Source organism: Natrix helvetica (assembly GCF_964273705.1).
Source record: "Natrix helvetica genome assembly, chromosome: 15".
Classification (NCBI taxonomy): domain Eukaryota; kingdom Metazoa; phylum Chordata; class Lepidosauria; order Squamata; family Natricidae; genus Natrix; species Natrix helvetica.
In genome coordinates, this window is record NC_138565.1 from 2,774,710 (window position 1) to 2,794,735 (window position 20,026).

Here is a 20,026-nt window from a genome sequence, read left to right on the forward strand (position 1 = left end):
CCGCTTTTTGGGTGGAGCAACAGGTTGTGTGCCCTTTGACAAACTGAGACTTTTTATTTATTCGCTTTATTCTCCCTTTCCTGATCAGAAGTGGGGAAATGCCACATGAACGGCATGGTTAATTTAGCCACTGAAATTGCAATATAAGAAGCGGTGTGTGTGTGTGTTGCAATATAAGCAGTGTGTGTGTGTGTGTGTGTGTAAGCACAAACATACACACAGCCCTGGAAAAAATTTCCATAGGCAATTATAAAATATTCAAAGGAAAGGAGGAAGGAAGGAAATGGGGGAGAGGAAGGAAGGAGCAAGAAGAAGAAAAGGAAGGAAGGAAAGGGTGGAGAGGATGAAAGGAGCAAGAAGAAGAAAAGAAGGAGGGAGGGAAGGAAGGAAGGAAGGAAAAGGGGAGAGGAAGGAAGGAGCAAGAAGAAGAAAAGGAGGGAGGGAAGGAAAAGGTGGAGAGGAAGGAAGGAGCAAGAAGAAAAGGAGGGAGGGACAGAAGGAAGGAAAGGTGGGAGAGGAAGGAAGGAGCAAGAAGAAGAAAAGAAGGAAGGAAGGAAGGAAAGGATGGAGAGGAAGGAAGGAGCAAGAAGAAAACGAGGGAGGGAAGGAAGGTAGGAAAGGGTGGAGAGGAAGGAAGAAGCAAGAAGAAGGAGGGAGGGAAGGAACAGAGAGAGGAAGGAAGAAACAAGAGATAGGTAGGTAGGAAGGTAGGTAGGGAAAGAGAGAGAGGAAAAAGGAAAGAAAGAGAGAGAGAGAGAGAAAGAAAAAGAAAGAAAGAGCATATGGAAATAAAGCATTGAAATAAATGCCACAGCCAGCTGACGGAGTGTTAACTCAGCAGCGCTGCTTAAGGATTCAACTGCGGGGAAACTGCTAGTAAATCCAGAGTGACAGAATTTCGAGGGAAAGGAGAAGGGACCTTGACATCTGGCCTGGGACACAAAAACTACAGCAGTTCAAATCCATTTCGCTTAACACCACCTTGACAGCTAGCGAAATTACGGAATTTACTCAAAGTAGCCCTTAAAATAAATCAAATCCTCTACTAGCTCGTTACAAGGGAATAAAGTCAGCCAGGTGATGGTCCTCTGTGTGTGTGTGTGTGTAAAAAAGCCCAATTACAAATTTACTCGTGTTAGTGCCTTATTTATTTATTTATTTTTTTAAAAAGACGGGGAAATTGCAAACAGCGAACGATGTGGCTGCCCCAAAGGCTTTACAAGAAAACAAAACGAAAAGACTACTTTGTGCTTTTCCACGAGGCGCCTTTGGCAGGTTTTCGTATCGCAAAGTGGGTTTTTAAAGTGTTGCGGTATAAGGCACTTCGAGGTTTGTGCGTACGGGGACATTTTGCCAATAACTACAGTGGCTGGAAATTAAATAGCGCCGGACGGAAACGATCAAGTAGCTAGGTCTGTACCAACAGAAGAGAATATTTGTAGCTCGGGGTGAAATTGTGGAAGACCTTGGTGCTCTCTGAGCGTGGCGTTTTTCTCGCAGACGTTTCTTTACCCAGCTAGGTAATGGCGTCAGTGCTGGAAGGAAGTGGGGTTTGCGGAGAGGAGGAGAAGGAAAAGGGAGAAGGGTGCTAGAAGGGAGTGGAGGAGGAGGACTGCGGGGTCCTTGGTACTCTCTGAGCTTGGTGGTTTTCTTGCAGACGTTTCATGACCCAACTAGGGAACTTCTAACACTGATAAGGTTACCTAGTTGGGTCATGAAACGTCTGCACAGCACGCTAGATTTATAACCAAGAGTAACTTGTAAACCCAACTAAAATATACTCCAAAGCACGGGCGATAATCATCCTCACTCCTAGCCATATTTTGATCAGAGAAAGTGGTCAGAGGTGTTCCTGGACATCCGTCCGCTTACTCCAATAGAGAGAATCACAAGAGATCCAAGTTTTTTGACTTTTAAGATTCTTAGATGCTTGGCTAGGACTTAAATCCCTGGAGCCAACAAACAAACAACAAATTATAACATGATGTTTATTAGAAGGGAGAGACTAGTAGTAGCAGCAGTAATAAGACAGCATAGGATAGGATAGGATAGGAAAGTGGAATAGGAATAGAATGGAATGGAGTGGAATGGAATAGGAATAGGTAGAATAGAATAGGAATAGAGTGGAATGGAATAGGAATAGAGTAGAGTAAAATAGAGTAGGAATAGGAATAAGGTAGAGTAGAGTAGAATAAATAGAATAGAATAGAGGAATAGAATAGGAATGGAATGGAATAGAATAGAATAGAAAAGAATAGAATAGGAATAGAGTGGAGTGGAGTGGAATGGAATAGGAGTAGGAGTAGAATAGAATAGGAATAAGGTAGAGTAGAATAAATAGAATAGAGGAATAGAATAGGAATGGATTGGAATGGAATGGAATAGAATAGGAATAGAATAGGAGTGGAGTGGAGTGGAGTAGCATAGGAGTAGAATAGAGTAGGAATAGGAATAAGGTAGAGTAGAATGAATAGAATAGAATAGAATAGAATAGAGGAATAGAATAGGAATGGAATGGAATAGGAATAGAGTGGAGTGGAATGGCATAGGAGTAGAGTAGGAATAGGAATAAGAATAAGATAGAGTAGAGTAGAGTAGAATAAATAGAATAGAATAGAGGAGTAGAATAGGAATGGAATAGAGTAGAGTAGAGTAGAATAGAATAGAATAGAATAGAATAGAATAATAGAATTCTTTATTGGCCAAGTGTGATTGGACACAAAAGGAATTTGTCTTTGGTGCAGATGCTCTCAGTGTACATTAAAAGAAAAGATACATTCACCACGCATCATAAGGTACAACATTTAATGATAGTCGTAGGGTACAAATAAGCAATCAGGAAACAATATAAATCGTAAGGATACAAGCAACACAGTTACCGTCCTGCAGTCATAAGTGGGAGGAGGTGGGTGATAGGAACGATGAGAAGACGAATAGTAATGCAGACTTAGTGAATAGTTCGACCGTGTTGAGGGGATTATTTGTTTAGCAGAGTGAGGGCCTTTTGGGAAAAATAGTCCTTGTGTCCAGTTGTTCTGGTGTGCAGTGCCCTACAGCGTCGTTTTGAGGCTAGGAGTTGAAACAATTTACGTCCAGGATGCGAGGGGTCTGTAGATATTTTCACAGCCCCCTTTTTGACTCGTGCAGTGTGCAGGTCCTCCATGGAAGTCAGGTTGGTAGCAATACAGTCTGAAACGAATGCAGGGAAACATTCTTGAATCCAATTGTAATGGAAAAGATGGGCCCAGTCGCCATTTAAGAGAGTTTGATTGGGGCCTTTTAATTGCTCACTTCAATTTATCGATCGGGGCCAACTTTCTTCCTGACAGAAGGGATGCTTCACTATAAAGGCAGAAGAGGCCCAATCACAAATTTCCTTTTATTTGCAAAGAAAGCACACACACACACACACACACACAGCCTCGGCATGAATCGGACGGCATCTCATCACGCAACTTGATCGCTCCTAGCCGAGGACATCACTTCCGCTTTGGGTAATCGACCCATTTCTCCCAGGGAGAGAAGGGGAAAAAAATACCGCCGAGATCTCTTTATCGGAGTAGAAAGCGGTCAGTACATTGCTTTTTTAAGGATCTCGGTGGAAGCCATAAAATGAAGTTTTATCTGCCACAAGTAGTCCATAAATTTCCCAAGAATCGTTCACACAATTCCTCCCCCTTTTTTATTTTTATTTTATTCCTGTAGTCTTGGACTCTTCCTTGGGTGTATTCCCTTTGATGCCAGGACTATGGACTTTCCCGGAGAGCTGGGATCCGTACATGAATATATCCAAAATAGGAACCCCGTATCATTGTTTATCTCTGCTCCGGTTTGCTCTCTTGCCTCATCATGCTTCTTTTCGAATTTTAAATTCTTTTGCTGTTGTTGCGGCGGTTGAGTTGGTTTTTCCTCTCGGTGTTCCCCACCCCACCCCGTTTTTCCGAAGGAAGGAAAGAAAAGGGGCTGGAGGGAAGGAATAAAACCACATTCAGCTTTATTTATTCCCCCTGGGTCCATCAACCTTGACCCGTTCATCTTTCATCGGCTGCTGAAAGTTAATGGGCCCCAAATTGCATTCCCCCCCAAATATTGGGGGAGTCAGGAAAGTAACCACCCCCAAACCTAGGTAGTTGATCTCTGGCGATCCGAGTTCAATTGAGGGACCATTTTTTAGCCATTATCCTTGGCCGGAGCGGTAGTGATTTGGTGGACAGGTCTGTGAGGGAGGGGGAGGAGACTTGGGGGGGTTAGAATTGGCTGTTTGATAAGAGCCCAGTTATCAGCGGGGGGATACTTTCTCATTTACATTTAGATGAGTATTGATTATTTATTTACTCCGGTGAAGGGAGAGTCATTCTCAATCTTATCTCTCTCGTCTCGGCTTGTCAGCAGAAAGAGAGATGGAGCTCCTGACACCAGCTTGCAAGATAACGGCACTTTTTAGCGGAGATAAAAAAGTTGGAATTGGTCCCTTTTTTTCTCGCCTTGACGGAAAGGGAGAAGTTTTAAAAAATGAGAACTGATGGGTCCAGCTCTGCAAAAGGCCATCGGAAGGCTTGGCAATTTGGCTGGCAGGCAAAAGATGGCTCCTTGGAATAATGTCCACTTCTCGCACGAGAGAGGGAGAGGGAGAAAGAGAGAGAGAATGAGAGAGAGAGACAGACAGAGAACAGAGACAGGGAGAGAAACAGAGGGAGGGAGGGAGACAGAGATAGACAGAGAACAGAGAGAGAGAGAAAGAGACAGACAGAAGACAGAGAGAAAGAGACAGACAGAGAGAAAGAGACAGACAGAGAACAGAGACAGAGAGAAAGAGACAGAGAACAGAGAAAGAGAAAGAGACAGACAGAGAACAGAGACAGAGAGAGAAACAGAGGGAAGGAGGGAGACAGAGATAGACAGAGAACAGAGAGAGAGAGAGAGAGAGAGAGAAAGAGACAGACAGAAAAAAGAGAGAGAGAGAAACAGACAGAGAAAGAAAGAGACAGACAGAGAACAGAGACACACAGAGAGAGAAACAGACAGAGAGAGAGAGAGAAAGAGACAGACAGAACAGAGACAAAGAGAGAAACAGACACAGAGAGGAAGGGAGAGAGACAGAGAGACAGACAGAGAACAGAGAGAAAGAGACTGACAGACAGAGAGAGAAAGAGACAGACAGAGAGAGAGAGAGAACAGAGAGAGAGAAAGAGACAGAGAGAGAGAGAGAAAGAGTATTAATCAAATTGTGCATTACAAAGTGGCTGGTTGAGTTGCGGGGTGTGTTACTTTAAGCAGCATTGTTCAGTTGTCTTGTGTGACTCCCTCCGAAGGCCATCTGCTCTGGGACCAATAGTCTTCCTTGTGCTATTAGTTGGCCGAGGGGAGAACAGACCGTCGGACTAGATAAGCCAAGGGCCCAATCCAGCAATCCATGGCTTATGTTCCATACCCTCCAGGGCTGAATAGAGCCACCTCCCCGCCCGAGGCGATGAAATTTTAATTTTTCACCCGATACGAAATAAAGGCGGTTAAATATACACAAAGCCGTCATTTCAAGGGTATTTAATTAATGGGGCTTTCCTTTAATTGCACTGAAACGTAACATAAATCAAGCCAAATTGAGGTCAGTTGGGGATGATTTTTGACTGACATTTGGACTCTGAAAGGTTTGGAAAATCCTCAATCTTTTTTTTTTAAAAAAATCTCTCCGAAGACTTGTTTTTGTAGAAATCAACTTTAAAATAGGCTCTTTGTGTCATATAGCTGGAATGCGGAGAGTGAACTCAAGAATTAATGCAGAGAATCTTACCATGGGAAAGATCCAACCTAGAATTAAAGGTGAAATTTCCTTAATTTGTGAGAATAATTGGAATTTAATTATACGGGGAAATTGTCCGGACCAAACGTAATTTCTAATGTTGGATTTTCCCCCTTACTAGAGGGCGCCCCCTTGTGGAGTACTATGATGCCATTACCATGGCAACTCCACTCCGCTGCACAGTAGAAGCCATTTGAAGGCAGTACAGTAGAAGCCATTTGAAGGCACAACATGCTGTATCTTAACAGAACACACACCACGAGGGGTGGTAGGGGTGTCTTACCCCCAGAGTATTTTTCTCCAGAGGGTAAGTCATCTGCGTACCAAGTTTGGTTGAAATTGCTCGAGGCGTTCCAGAGTCATGCTGGAACTCGCAAACGCAAACACACACGTTTTTATAGAGATTCTTGCCTCTGCCAGTTCCCACAAAGGGAAACAGCGAATAAGAAAACTACAGATTGGATTTTCCTCTACTAGGACCCAACAAGCTATCCTTGCTTATTGTTGGCCTCCAACCAGCTTGAAAACAAAAGTCTCAGAAGTGGCGCGCGGGACGGATTGTTAAAACTTTTCTGGCCGAATTTGGGAGCAGATAAGAATCTCCACTTGATGGAAACCGGCTTCCTGCGGTGAACAAGGCCAGGGGCAGATTTTGGAAACCTTTGGCGGAGACAGAGAGGGGAGAAGCTGTACCTTCTCCGTAGTAGGATCGTTTTCAACTAAGCTGCTGGGTTCTTAAGCTGGGTCTGACCACACAGTGCAGAGTTTCCATTTCAGCAAGCGAGGGAGCGTTTAAACAAATGATCATCCTGGATAAAATGGGTCTGTTTTTTTCCCCTCTTCCCTTGTTAGACAAAATGAGCTGTTGTTGCTTTTCTTTTCTTTGTTGAGGTTTTCCAAGTGCTGTTTTGTTGCTCTGGTTGCCATCAGTCCTGCCATGTTTTTCCAGACTAACAATGTGCTCGGTTGCAAATCGGACGACAACAATTTGGCTTTTCTCTCCTTCCTTCCTTAGTTCCTTCCTTCCTCCCTTCCCTTCCCTTTCCTTCCCTTCCTTCTTCCTTCCTTTCTTCTTTCCAAACATCATTGCTGTGGCTTTAGATTTCCTTCCTTCTCTCCTTCCTTCCCCTTCCTTCTTCCTTTCTTTCTTCTTTCCTAACATTATTGCTGTGGCTTTAAATTTCCTTCCTTCCTCTTTTTCCTTTCTTCTTTCCCTCTCTACTTCCTTTCCCTTCCTTCTTCCTTCCTTCCTTCTTTTCTAACATTGTTGCTGTGGTTTTAGATTTCCTCCCTCCTTCCTTCCTCTCATTCACTCTTATCATTTTCCCTTACATATAGTTTCTCTCTTAATCCCTTCCTTCCTTTCTTCTTTCTCTTTCTTTCTTTCTGTCGTTTGTTCATTCTTTCATTGTTTCTATTCTCTCTCTCTCTCTCTCTCTCTCTCTCTCTCTTTCTATCTCTCTTTCTCCCCCTTCCAGCCCTAGGAGTCTATGAGTCTTCTCAGCCACCCAGCCATTGAGAATTCCCCTCGCGCAGACTAACAAAAGCGTCCTCATAAAGTCCCCAAAGGTGCTTTTTCAGCTGGACTTCCTTTCTTTATCCTTGAGGACGTGTCGCTTCGCATCTGAGAAGCAGAGAACTGAAGAACCTTCTTGGATGAGAAGCGAAATGTCTTCAAGGAAAAACAGTTGCCTCTTGAAAAAAGCACCTTTTAGGATAACCAAGACCTGGGAGGGCAGGACTGAGAATCTCCATCGACAGTCCTTGTAAAAGCTGTTATTGTCTCTTTTCAGGACCTCAATACCGCCTGGAGAAGCAGAGTGAGCCCAACATTCCCATTGACTTAAATTGTACCTTGGAGAGCCAAAACACGCTGGAATTTTGCCTCGTCCGGGAGAATAGTAGGTTGGCTCTATACTTCTTCTTCCTCTTCTTCTTCCTTCTTCTTCTCTTTCTTCTCATCCTCCTTCTTCTCCTCCTCCTCTTCTTCTCCTCCTTTTCCTTCTTCTTTTCCTCCCCATTCTCTTCCTCCTCCTCCTCCTCCTTTACCTCCTCCTCCACCACCTCTTCTGCTCGTCCTCCTCCTTCTTCTCCTTCCTTCTTCAACATAATCTGCTCTTCTCCTCCTCCTCCTCTTCCTCCTCCGTCCTTCTTCAACATAATCTGCTCTTCTCCTCCTCCTCCTCTTCCTCCTCCTTCCTTCTTCAACATAATCTGCTCTTCTCCTCCTCCTCCTCTTCCTCCTTCCTTCTTCAACATAATCTGCTCTCCTCCTCTTCCTTCACTCTCTCTCTCTCTCTCTCTTCTTCTCTCCTTCCTTCCTTCCTTGCAGCCCTTTATAAAAACACTTCTAGCTCATGTAAATCATGTCCCCTGGCTTCTCAGCTCGCAGTGCTTTTTACAGCCCTCTCTAAGCGGTTCACAGAGTCAGCCTATTTCCCTCCCCCCTCCCAAACAATCTGGGTCCTCATTTTACCAACCTCGGAAGGACGGAAGGCTGACTCAAACCTTGAGCTGGTCATGATCAAACTCCTGGCAGTGGGCAGAATTAGCCTGCCATCCTGCATTCTAACCACCGCACCACCAGGGCTCAGTAACTGATCTTAAAATCTCAAATCCACGGTTCGGTACTTTAGCAAATTGAAGTTCTGTACTTATTCCTGGCTGGTCCTCTCTTTAGGATTGCTACCTTTTGTGCCTGGCATTTATAGCATATCTTAAAAGGGGGGGGGGGGAATAGTCCTGGACAGCTGGTACTCCATTCTTCAGATGGCCCTGAGAGATCTCCCAATTGCCGCGAGACATCCCCGCCTCCTTTTAGCTGCTGTAATTAAAATTAGCCCATTTCTTCAGATTAAAAGATTTGCAGCGTTAAGGCGTTTTTGTTATTTTTATTTTTTATCAGAAGAAGCACGCACGCGCGCCTCCACCCATGCTCTCTCCTTAAGGAGCTGAACAGATGCTGGAAAAACGAACGCCAAAAGGCTGCGCGTTCTGAGATCTTGTGTATTTATATTTCAAGGGATTAAGTGGAGGGGAGGGAAATCACTTTTTTTTTAATATTATCATTAGCACGCAAGACGTCTTCTCCTCTTTTCCCCCCCCCCCCCCCCCGGCCCTTACTTGGGTTGGGAAGACGGACCCAGCCACTTCCCATATTTGGCAATGTTCGGTAGGAACTGCGTTGCGGTGGGGTTTTTATTCCCTCCCCCTCTCCTTCCTCTCCTTTCCCCACCTCTCTTCTCTGCTCGGGAGAAGTCCCTGCACTATTCATGGTTAATTTCCTTTTTATACTTCCCACCCAGCTTCTGGAGAGTTCCTGGTTCTCATTTCGTCATTAAACCGCAATTAGTATTCAAGGGAAATTGGTCTTAATATATTAAAATTGGTTAAGTGCCTTTAGTCCTGTATCAAAGCCAATATCTTATTGGAAAATGTAATTGGGGACGCTGTGTATGTAATTAATTGAATTACAATTAAGAACTTTCATTAAGCAATATACCACTACATTGAAGCAATAAGAGCGTGGGTTGGGGGATTTAGGGTGTGGGTGTAGTGCAGCACAACTAACCTTTATTGTTGTTTTCGGGGTGGGGGGAGGGATGTGCTCATTCTTCTGAGGCTGGAAGAACTAAGTATTATTTCAGGTCTGAAGGTTTCCTTTAAGTAACAGCAGTTCTACAAGCAGTAGCAGCTAGGTGTACCTTCAGCCTTTTCCTAGCGTCTTCCAGATACGACAAAATAAACGAAGAACAGTTGCGGGAATTGTGAATGTCTAGTCTAGTGAAAAGAAGGACTAAGGGAGACATGATAGCAATGTTCCGGTATTTGAGGGGCTGCCCCAAAGAAGAGGGAGTCAAGCTATTCTCCAAAGCACCAGAAGGCAGGACAAGAAGCAACAGATGGAAACCAATCAAGGAGAGAAGCAACCTAAAACGAAGGAGAAGTTTCCTGACAGTGAGAACAATTCATCAGTGGAACGACATGCCTCCAGAAGTTGTGAATGCCCCAACACTGGAGGTTTTTAACCATTTGTCTGGAATGGTAGAGAGTCAGTCTCCTTCCTAGCAGTCAAGTTGGGCTCTGATTTTGAAAGCCGTATTACGCCTGAGAAATCCTACCTTTTCTTCCCCCGCTCTCTAGTTTTCCCTAATACATTTCTTTAACTACTCCCAAGAAGCTAATTAGTTGTTGTTTTTAAAAACCTACCAACGTGCAGAACTCCTAAAGCAGGCAGCTCATCCCAGAATCTCTCTCGAAGACGGAAAAATCAAGTGCGATTTGCAGAACCGTTCTCTCCTCTCTCGTGGAAGGAGGAGGGGGGGGGGGCTCTGCTATCATCCTAATAAGAAACATCACGTCTCAAACTGTAGGGTATATTATGACTTTATTGTTCTTGTTGTTGGGATGGCATTGTGGGATTTTCCTCCCCCTCGGTGGATTGTTTTGCTGTTTTAATAGGCAGCGGAATTACATTTTTTAAAAAAAGGATTTTCAAATATTTGAGAGTAACAACTATAAAAGGGAAAGCTTCCCCTTGCACATATGTGCTAATCGTTCCCGGCTCTAGGGGGCGGTGCTCATCTCCGTTTCAAAGCCAAAGAGACAGCGCTGTCCAAAGACGTCTCCGTGGTCCTGTGGCCGGCATGACTCAATGGCGAAGGCGCACGGAACGCTGTTCCCTTCCCACCAAAGGTGGTCCCTATTTTTCTACTGGCATTTTTTACGTGCTTTCGAACTGCTAGGTTGGCAGAAGCTGGGACGAGTCACGGGAGCTCACTCCGTTATGGGGCGCTAGGGATTCGAACCGCTGACCTTTCTGATCAACAAGCTCAACGTCTTCACCACTGAGTCACCGTGTCCCTGTAATAACTCTATACAGAGGGTGTTTTTTTTAAAATTCCAGGCTGCTTATCTAAGTTAGGTTATTGAAACTGAAAAAGGGCTGAGAAAAAGCAAGCATTGATTGGGTGGGAAAGGACTCTGCTTAATTGTTGGTCCATGGAAGACATGAATTAAGCAAACCTCCGGCAAGAATCTTTTGCTTCTGAGCATTGCATTTATTTCATTTGGAATTTACACGACCTCTGTGTGGATTGCTTAAGAGCAGGCCTTGAGGCTCTTCATATTTACGTTAAGGAATGATCTGAAATGCTCCTGAAATGCCTCTTTGCTGCGGGTAGAATTTTCCGGCTTAATCTTCGATGTTGTCCGAGAATCCAAACTCACTCTTCTGTCTCTCTGAAAATATTTCCCTCCTCTTGTGCCATTGAAATGATTCCACTGAAACGGAATAATTGGGTGTTTTACCCGTGGGTGCTATTGTGGCCCACCAGTGATCAGCAGAGTCAGACAGTGAGGAGGTTGGGGAGGAAGATGGGCCAGTCCTGGAGTCTGGGGAAGGCTCGGAGGAGGGCTCTGTGTCGGAGGAAGAGAGGGGGCCAGGGCCGTCTGACAGTTATCAGCTGCCTTCAGAGTCAGAGATCAGTGAGGCAGAGGAACAGCTGGAGCCTGTTCCCAGTGTGCGCATGCGCAGAGTTGCCAGACGAAGGGAAGAGCTAAAGAACAGGGGTCGACTTGAGAGTAAGGCCACAGATGGACGATGAATGGCCCCTCCCAGAGGAAATAAAAGAGGAGCGAAAGGGGAGTGGAGTTTGCAGGAGACAATCAGTTCGTTTCATTGGTTCGTGACTCTCCGAGGCTCCTTGCCAAGTTCTGCAGATATTGTCCTGGCAGCTCTCCAAGCCAGATAAGGTCTGTGACCATAAATCCTCCCTTGAAAGACTTTGCTGTGTGTGAAGGAGCAGAATTCACAGTCAAGTAATAAAAGGAGTTTTTGTCGGGACAAGGAATGAGCCTTCCTGAGAGCTTTCCCCAGACTCCAGGAGTGGCCCATCTTCCTCCCCAACCTCCTCACTGTCCGAATCTTCTGCCAGCTCCGCTAGCCGCTGGCGGGCCACAACAATGGTTGGATAGGATCATCAACACAACGGACTTGGATTGGGCAACGTCTGGGAGACTTTGTGGAGCACAAGGTGGCGGCGGGAGGGCGGGGATTTATGGTCCATGAGGTTGTGAAGAGTCGAACAACAATCCGAGACAGAAACGGTTGTGACAAGACCAAAGCTGTTCTTATTTCCATATAGGCCAAACCTAGTAACAGCGGCCTTCACCAGCTCAACGGGAAGAGTTACCCAGTTCTCCGGGTCCTTCCGAGGCATTGATGAAGTCAGGCGAACCTGATTTATTTTACAGATTCGGAAGTCCTGACGGATTTCACGCGGCATAGCATTTGGTGTGAAATTGTAATGACGGTGCCATCTGCCTCACTCTCCATGTACCAACTGAGCTTTGCTTTCCGCGTTTGGGAGCAATTTGTTGCTCTTCCGGGGCCTCTTTTATCCGTTCCTCTTCCTCGCCATCCCAATTTTTTTCTCCAAGCCGAACGCCGTGTGGAGAACAGCAATGGCAGCCTCCTTCGATAGCCCAAATACCTGGGCCGTTTACAGGAGGGGGAAATGGAATAAACGTGGAACTAAAGCTGCATCGGGCCTGCAGCCATCTTTTCTTTTGGATCTTTGGCCCTGCCACACTTTCTATTCGCCTACTATGCATTTTCTATTGTGGGAAAATGGGAGGAGGGGATTCTACGGAGTTAGAGGCGATGTAGCCATAACAACATTCTTTCTAGAAAGCCAAGGTCCTCCTTTGTCTCTGCACCTGACTGGAACTGGAGGGGTGGAACTGGGAGATTGGACCGTGGGATGAACTTGTGGGTGTGGGGGGCAAGATCTTGAATTTTCAACTGGGTGGGGAAAACAGGGAAGCTTTCAGATTCGGGTTTTCTCAGATGTGCCAACATGATTCTCTTTCGCCTGGTTATGGTCACCCTTGGCCTTTCCGTGTCTCTGAGTGGCAATCATACTTTCTCTCGTTCTTTCTCTCTCTCTCTCTTTTGGCGGAGGCTCGAGAGGGGAGGAGATCTCGGAAGAAGATCCCCAGATCGACATCGCCACCGTCCAAGACATGCTAAGCAGCCATCACTACAAGTCTTTCAAAGTCAGCATGATCCACCGACTTCGCTTCACCACGGACGTTCAGTTAGGTAAGTTGGCTGGGCGCGTCCGATGCCCTCTTTCCCCCCCCCCCCCCAGCGCCCTTTTGAACCTCTCCCAGCTGTGTCCGGCGTCCTTCAGCGACATAATCTGAGGACCGACAATCTCCCAGAGATTTTCCTTCTTTCCTTTCCTTCTCCCCACCCCTCACCCCTCCCTCCTTCGTGCATTGTCTTGTTAAGGAAGGATTTATATACTGGAGTTGATGGAGGGCAGCTTTTGGCGTGTTTTGTGCTCTTGAGCAAACCATCTTGGGGTGATAGTTTCCTTCCAGGGAAGTTTGACTCACTTGTATCTGGAATCTGTCAAGAAATAAGAGCTTGAAAAGGTCATGACAGATCACCAAAGACAAATGCTTAACCCAGCGAGTCTTTCTGTCTAGAAACAAATAGCTTTCACTTGTACCGAATTGAGGAAATAAACCTGCTGGATTTGTGGAAGAGCTCTTCCACATTTTATCCTTCTTGGTCAGATCCGTCTCTCTCTGTAAAATTGAATTTATGTTAATTTCAGCATCCTCATACGAAGTGTTGTTGTTTTTTTTTTGAAAGGGTAGCACTTAGAGACTTATATACCGCCGCACATTGCTTCACAGCAGCAGTCGGCAACTGGGGGTCCGTGAGAAAAAGTTGGTGGGCCGCAGAAAAATGATTTGCCTTTTTAATATGGCACTAAATTCGGGGTCCTCCAACTACGGCCCCTGGGATGGAGACGTGCAATGGACGCTTGTGTTGCTGCAGAGAGTCTCCCCCTTCGGGGTCTTTTTGTGCAGGTCGGAGGGGGGCAGAAATTCCAACTTGGGGTCTGCTTCAGCCTCCTGGTGGGGGGCTTTGGGTGAAGGCTGGAGGGAAGAGCCACTGGTGGCAAAGAGCTGGAGGGCCTCGTTCCAGTGGGATTGCATCACGGCCTGGAACTGGCTGACCATCTCAGCCCACTGAGACTCCAGGCGCCGGTAGCTGGCCTTGCACTCCCGCAGGTCTTCCCCCTGCTTGGAAAGCCTATGCTCCTAGTCCTCAGTGAGATGCTTCTGCTGAGCCTCCTTCTCGGTCAGATCTAATTTGAACTGAGCTGTTTTGCCAACTCTTTCTCCTGGGGGCTGCTTAGCTCTAGCGACTGCTTCCTGCTGGGGCCCTAAGGAGCCCAGGCGGACAGGCGAGGAGTGGCTGGAATGACTCTAAGGGGCGCTGCTCATCTCCGTTGCAAAGCCGAAGAGCCAGCGCTGTCCCAAGACGTCTCCGTGGTCATGTGGCCGGCATGACTCAACACCGAAAGCACACGGAACGCTGTTCCCTTCCCACCAAAGGTGGTTCCTATTTTTCTACTGGCATTTCTACGTGCTTTCAGACTGCTAGGTTGGCAGAAGCTGGGACAAGTCACAGGAGCTCACTCCGTTACGCGGCACTAGGGATTCGAACCGCCGAACTGCCGACCTTTCTGATTGACAACCTCAACGTCTTAGCCACTGAGCCACCGCGTCCCTTGTGCCCTACATATAGGGATTCAATTGCTAGTGGCCGACAACCCCAGAACTTAAGAATAACCTGTCAGCTCAAACTTGGTCTGCAAACGTCATAAAGTATTGTTCTAAATGTGTGTTTTTCAAGATGCAACAACGGGCAGCAAGCATTCGGGGGGGGGGGGCACACGCCCATCTCACAAAGGACGCACCATCGGGCCAAGACAGGTGCGCCCGCGATGGGCTGATAGGGGCCGTAATAGATGGGACCTCCGCTTTTTGCTGATAAAAATAATAGAAAGTTTCAAGTGCTTTCCAAGCGATAAAATGGGAAGAGGGGGCCGACGGGCTCCCACCAAGACGGTTCCCCCCATCCGGCCGGCCTCGGACTCCTTTTGTGTGTGTGTGCACAAGCACACTCACACCCGCGAGCCAAGGAGCCTCCGTACCAGCAAAAGATTGATGCCACGAGAAGTGACCTTGGCATGGAGAAGCAGTTGGTGATGTATGTATGAGCATCTCCCAGCTAAATGGGCCCAGGTTTCCTCTGCTAATATACATGGAAGCCCAGAACCACACTCTGGATGGCAATAAATCAACAGCCACTTTGGGTGTCATTTCTGGTTTATATTCTACTATTGTTCTATCACTTTAATTCATGTCACTATCATCTGTTCATCTGGAACAGTTTTATATAATTTTCCACTGGAGCTACCTGACAAACCCGATCAAATTAACACGGGCGCATTAAACGGGGTTGACTCCGACGCGTTCGAGAAAGGAGCCTGAAAATGAAATGTGTATTTTTTTTGTTTTGTTCTCGTTCTCTCTCTCTCTCGTTTGGCTTTTCAAGATTGAAAGAAAAAAGAACAAACCCCCACCGCATTTATTGTTGTTTATTGTTTATTGCAATATGGGTAGGTGGGTGGGTGGGTGGGTGGGTGAGTGGATGGATGGATGGATGGATGGATGGATGGATGGATGGATGGATGATAGATAGATAGATAGATAGATAGATAGATAGATAGATAGATAGATGATAGATAGATAGATGATAGATAGATAAGAGATGATAGATAGATAGATAGATAGATAGATAGATAGATAGATAGATAGATAGATAGATGATAGATAGATAGATGAGGGATAGATAGATGATGGATGGATGGATAGATAGATAGATGAGAGAGAGGAGAGAGAGATTATATATGTAGGTAGGTAGGTATGTAGGTATGTAGGTGATAGATAGATGATAGATAGATAGATAGATAGATAGATAGATAGATAGATAGATAGATAGATAGATAGATAATAGATAGAAAAGTGGATAGATAGATGATGGATGGATGGATAGATAGATAGATGAGAGAGAGATTATATATACAGGTAGGTAGGTAGGTAGGTGGATGGATGGATGGATGGATGGATGGATGGATGGATGGATAGATAGATAGATAGATAGATAGATAGATAGATAGATAGATAGATAGATGATGGATGGATAGATAGATGAGAGAGGAGAGAGATTATATACAGGTAGGTAGGTAGGTAGGTAGATAGATGATAGATAGATGATAGATAGATAGATGCGGTGGCTCAGTGGCTAAGACACTGAGCTTGTTAATCAGAAAGGTTGGCAGTTTGGCAGTTCGAATCCCTAGCGCCGCGTAACAGAGTGAGCTCCTGTGACTCGTCCCAGCTTCTCCCAACCTAGCAGTTCGAAAGCACGTAAAAATGTACGTGGGAAAAATAGGGACCACTTTTGGTGGGAAGGGAACAGCGTTCCGTGCGCCTTCGGGCGTTTGAGTCATGCCGGCCACATGACCATGGAGACGTCTTCGGACAGCGCTGGCTCTTTGGCTTTGAAACGGAGATGAACACCGCCCCCTAGAGTCGGGAACGACTAGCACCCATGTGCGAGGGGAACCTTTAGCTTTTACCTATTGCTCTCTATCGAAGGGATAACCCGGAGGGAAGGATCTGGTTGATAGGCATAATAAAGGGATCTAGGCTTCCTCAGTTCTTGTTGCTGCTGTTTTTAATCAGCCTTATTTCGGGCTGCTTGTGGATTTAAAAAAAAAAATGAGAACTTTGAAGACCGAACAACAGCTGCTGGTCCTATTTTGTGCAAGGAAGAGATTCAGATTTTGAGCTGCTCGTGATGAGGCCGCCCGGAGTGAAAACGTGCAATAAAAGAGACCCTTTTTTTCTAATGAAGGATCTAACGCTCCCCTGTTATTTTCACACTCCTGGCATGCTTTGGGGCTCTTGATGTGACGGGTAATTGGAAGACGGTCCTTGGTGGTGGTGGTGGCGGGGGGATGGGCTAGGCCCCGGTGACAAATTGTGCGGCTTGATTAATTGAAATGTGCTTCTCTGGTGGCGTAGTCCATGGCAGACTCTCCCGGAGTGGTCATCTTCCAAATCAGAGTTATGCTACACTTGGCACCTGCAGGAGCTAAGGTTAACACAACAGGCTGCAGGTTCTCCTTCCCCTCCTTCCTTCCAATGTCAAGCCGGGACTCTGACAGTGCAAGAAGCAAGAGATGCAACAAAAAACGGGAACACTTGTAGTGCAGGTGGGTAGGTGAGGAATCCTTGGTGGTCTCTGAGCTTGGTTGTTTTCTTGCAGACGTTTGTCTACCCAGCTAGGTGACCCTATCAGTGTTAGGAGGGAGAGGGGGTTGCAGGGAGGAGGGAGGAGGAGATGATAATAGAATAGAATAGAATAGAATAGAATAGAATAGAATAGAATAGGAGGAGGAGGAGGAGGAAAAAGAGGAAGAGGAAGAAGAAGAGATAGGAATAAGAATAGAATAGGAAGAGGAGGAGGAGGAGGAGGAGGAGGAAGAAGAAGAAGAAGAAGAAGAAGAAGAAGAAGAAGAAGAAGAAGAAGAAGAAGAAGAAGAAGAAGAAGAAGAAGAAGAAGAAGAAGAAGAGGAGGAGGAGATAGGAATAAGAATAGAATAGAATAGAATAGGAAGAGGAGGAGGAGGAAGAGGAGGAAAAAGAGGAAGAGGAAGAAGAAGAAGAGATAGGAATAAGAATAGAATAGAAGGAGGAGGAGGAGGAGGAGGAAGAAGAAGAAGAAGAAGAAGAAGAAGAAGAAGAAGAAGAAGAAGAAGAAGAAGAAGAAGAAGAAGAGATAGGAATAAGAATAGAATAGAATAGAATAGAATAGGAAGAGGAGGAGGAAAAAGAGGAAGAGGAAGAAGAAGAAGAGATAGGAATAAGAATAGAATAGAATAGGAAGAGGAGGAGGAGGAGGAAAAAGAGGAAGAGGAAGAAGCAGAAAAGAGATAGGAATAAGAATAGAATAGAATAGAATAGAATAGAATAGGAGGAGGAACAAGGGAATAAATAGGGGTGCATTAGCCGTTTCTGACTTCTGGTTTGTTTGGGATTTTTTTGCCCATAAAGGCAAAATAAATTTTGCCCATAATTTTTTTCTCCTCCTTCTAAAGAAATACAAATTGGGGAAAGGTACTAAAAACAAGAGAATTAAAAAGGAGAAAAAAAGATTGGAAAGGAAAAATATAGAAATGACAAGAACAAGAAAAAAAAAGCTAGGCGAATGGTTGCAAAGAAGAGAATATAAGAGAAGTGAAGTTCTTGAGAGACTAAAGAGGAAATGGTTGAAAAGAAGAAAGAAGGGAAAGGATTGACGAGTAGAATAGAATGAAATTTGGTAAATATAGCCAATGGTATATAACTGATACGATGGGAGGGAAATAGATTAGTATAGTATAGTCTTTATTGTCGTTGTACAAAATAAATACAATTGGTTTTTCTATTTATTATAGTATAGATTATTATATTATACTATTAATTGTGGATAGTTAACTAAGTGAAATGTTTAACTGTATAAAATTGAATTTGAGGATATATGATATCGAGAGTAAAACAGAGTAAGAGATGGAAATGATACGTTAAACTTGATTAACTTGGAGAGGCAAAAAAAGTCATATTGTTTATATATGAAGAAGAAGTTAAAGTCAAGCTGGAAAACATGGAAAGGAAATAAGAGGACGGAAATGCGAAATGAAAATCGGATGTAAAATGAACTAGGCATAACGGAAGATGGAAAAAAGGGGGGAAACCGGGACGTTGTTTACAAAAGAAGTTAAAAACTTATAAAAGAAATTTTAAAAAACTTTGTTTCATAAAGAAATACGAAGGACAAAAAAGAGAGAGAGAGAGAGAGAGAGAAATAAATCTAGAAATAAAGGGCACCGGCAACATTTTGATTCTAAACAAAGGAATTGCCTTATTCCAAACCCCCCCCCCCCTTGTGCTGCTTTTTAAATACTCTTGATTCCTTTTGCCTATTTCAGGGCTGACCTTGACCCGTAACTCATGACCTAAAAATGTAATTACTTTCAAGTCTTTTCCCCCTGCGCAGCTGCCAGGATGAAAAAGTGGAGAGAGAGAGAGAGAGAGAGAGAGAGAGAGAGAGAGAGAGAGAGAGAGGTCTGGTCACTCATGTCAACAGAGAAAGCTTGTAATTGTAACTTAAGCAATGAGACGCCCGCTCTCTGTTGTGGCTCCTTGCGGTAGCAAGGTTGTTGTTGCGGTGGGGAGGGTGGTGTCGTAGAGAAGGGGAGGGGAGGGGGTTCCCAACCATAATAGGATCTGTAATAAATTACCCAGCCTCTTGGGGAGTAAATTTACTTCTCGGGTTGCTCTTTGGGTAGGTTGGAATAGTAGAATGATGGGTTTTCTTTCTTCTCCTTCTTCCTCTTCCTCTCTTCTTCTTCCTCTTGCACCTCCTCTTCCTCCTGCCCCTCTTCTTCTCCTCCGCCTCTTCTCCTTCTCTTCTCCATCTCTTCTTCTTCCTCTTCTTTCTTCTTTTCCTCCTGCCTCTTCACCTCCTGTTCTTCCTCTTCCTTGTCCTCTTTGCCACCTATTCCTCCTCCTCTTCTCCTCCTTCCTCTTCTTCCCCTTCTTCTGCCTCTTGCTCCTCCTCCTCTTTCTTCTCTTCTCCATCCTTCTTCCTCTTCTTTCTCCTTTTCCATCTTCCTCTTCGCCTTCTGTCCTTCCTCTTCCTTGTCCTCTTGGCACCTATTCCTCCTCTTCTTCTTTCTTTCTTTCTTTCTTTCTCCTCTTCCTCCTCTTCTTCTTTCTCCTTTCCCCTTTCTCCTCCTCCTCTTCCTCCCAGCATAAATACACACGTGATGTTAGTAGTCATTCACATCTCTCTACTATTCATGGTTATGATATGTTGCCACGCTCCAAAGAATGGGGAGAGGCCATTCCATTGGCTTCTTCCGTGCCTTGGCTGTGAAGTTTCCCTTCCTCCCTTGACTGACCGTCTCTGGGTCTTCAGGTATTTCTGGTGACAAGGTGGAGATAGATCCGGTGACCAATCAGAAAGCCAGCACCAAGTTTTGGATTAAGCAGAAGCCGATCTCCATCGATTCGGAGCTCCTGTGCACCTGCGACCTTGCCGAAGAGAAGAGCCCAAGTAAGCCCCCCCCCCCCTCTCTTGTCTTTCTGGTCTCTTTTCCCCCCATAAGGAGCCAAGGGGCAGCTGGACGTAGCCTCCAAGTCTCCCTTGTGCCACCTGGGCCTTCCTTGTCAGAGTCAGCCTTGATAAGAGATCGCTGGTATCTAAACCAGCTTCCCCAACTGAGCTCCGGATTGGTGAATCGGGCC

General features: G+C 45.3%; 1 protein-coding gene and 1 long non-coding RNA gene across 5 annotated transcripts in view; both read left to right on the forward strand.

Annotated features, from left to right (window-relative positions):
• Window positions 1-20,026, forward strand: part of LOC309399485 — a 338,217-nt gene that overhangs the window by 144,892 nt on the left and 173,299 nt on the right. The gene's annotated exons all lie outside the window — the stretch shown is intronic.
• Window positions 1-20,026, forward strand: part of MAPKAP1 (MAPK associated protein 1) — an 89,507-nt gene that overhangs the window by 61,996 nt on the left and 7,485 nt on the right. For 3 of the 4 annotated variants that reach the window (XM_081967272.1, XM_081967274.1, XM_081967275.1), the window contains 3 exons: window positions 7,594-7,701; window positions 12,759-12,905; window positions 19,698-19,835. In XM_081967272.1, the coding sequence (XP_081823398.1) occupies window positions 7,594-7,701; window positions 12,759-12,905; window positions 19,698-19,835 (393 nt within the window). The remainder of the gene's footprint in view (window positions 1-7,593; window positions 7,702-12,758; window positions 12,906-19,697; window positions 19,836-20,026) is intronic. The other variant, XM_081967273.1, reaches the window with a different exon arrangement.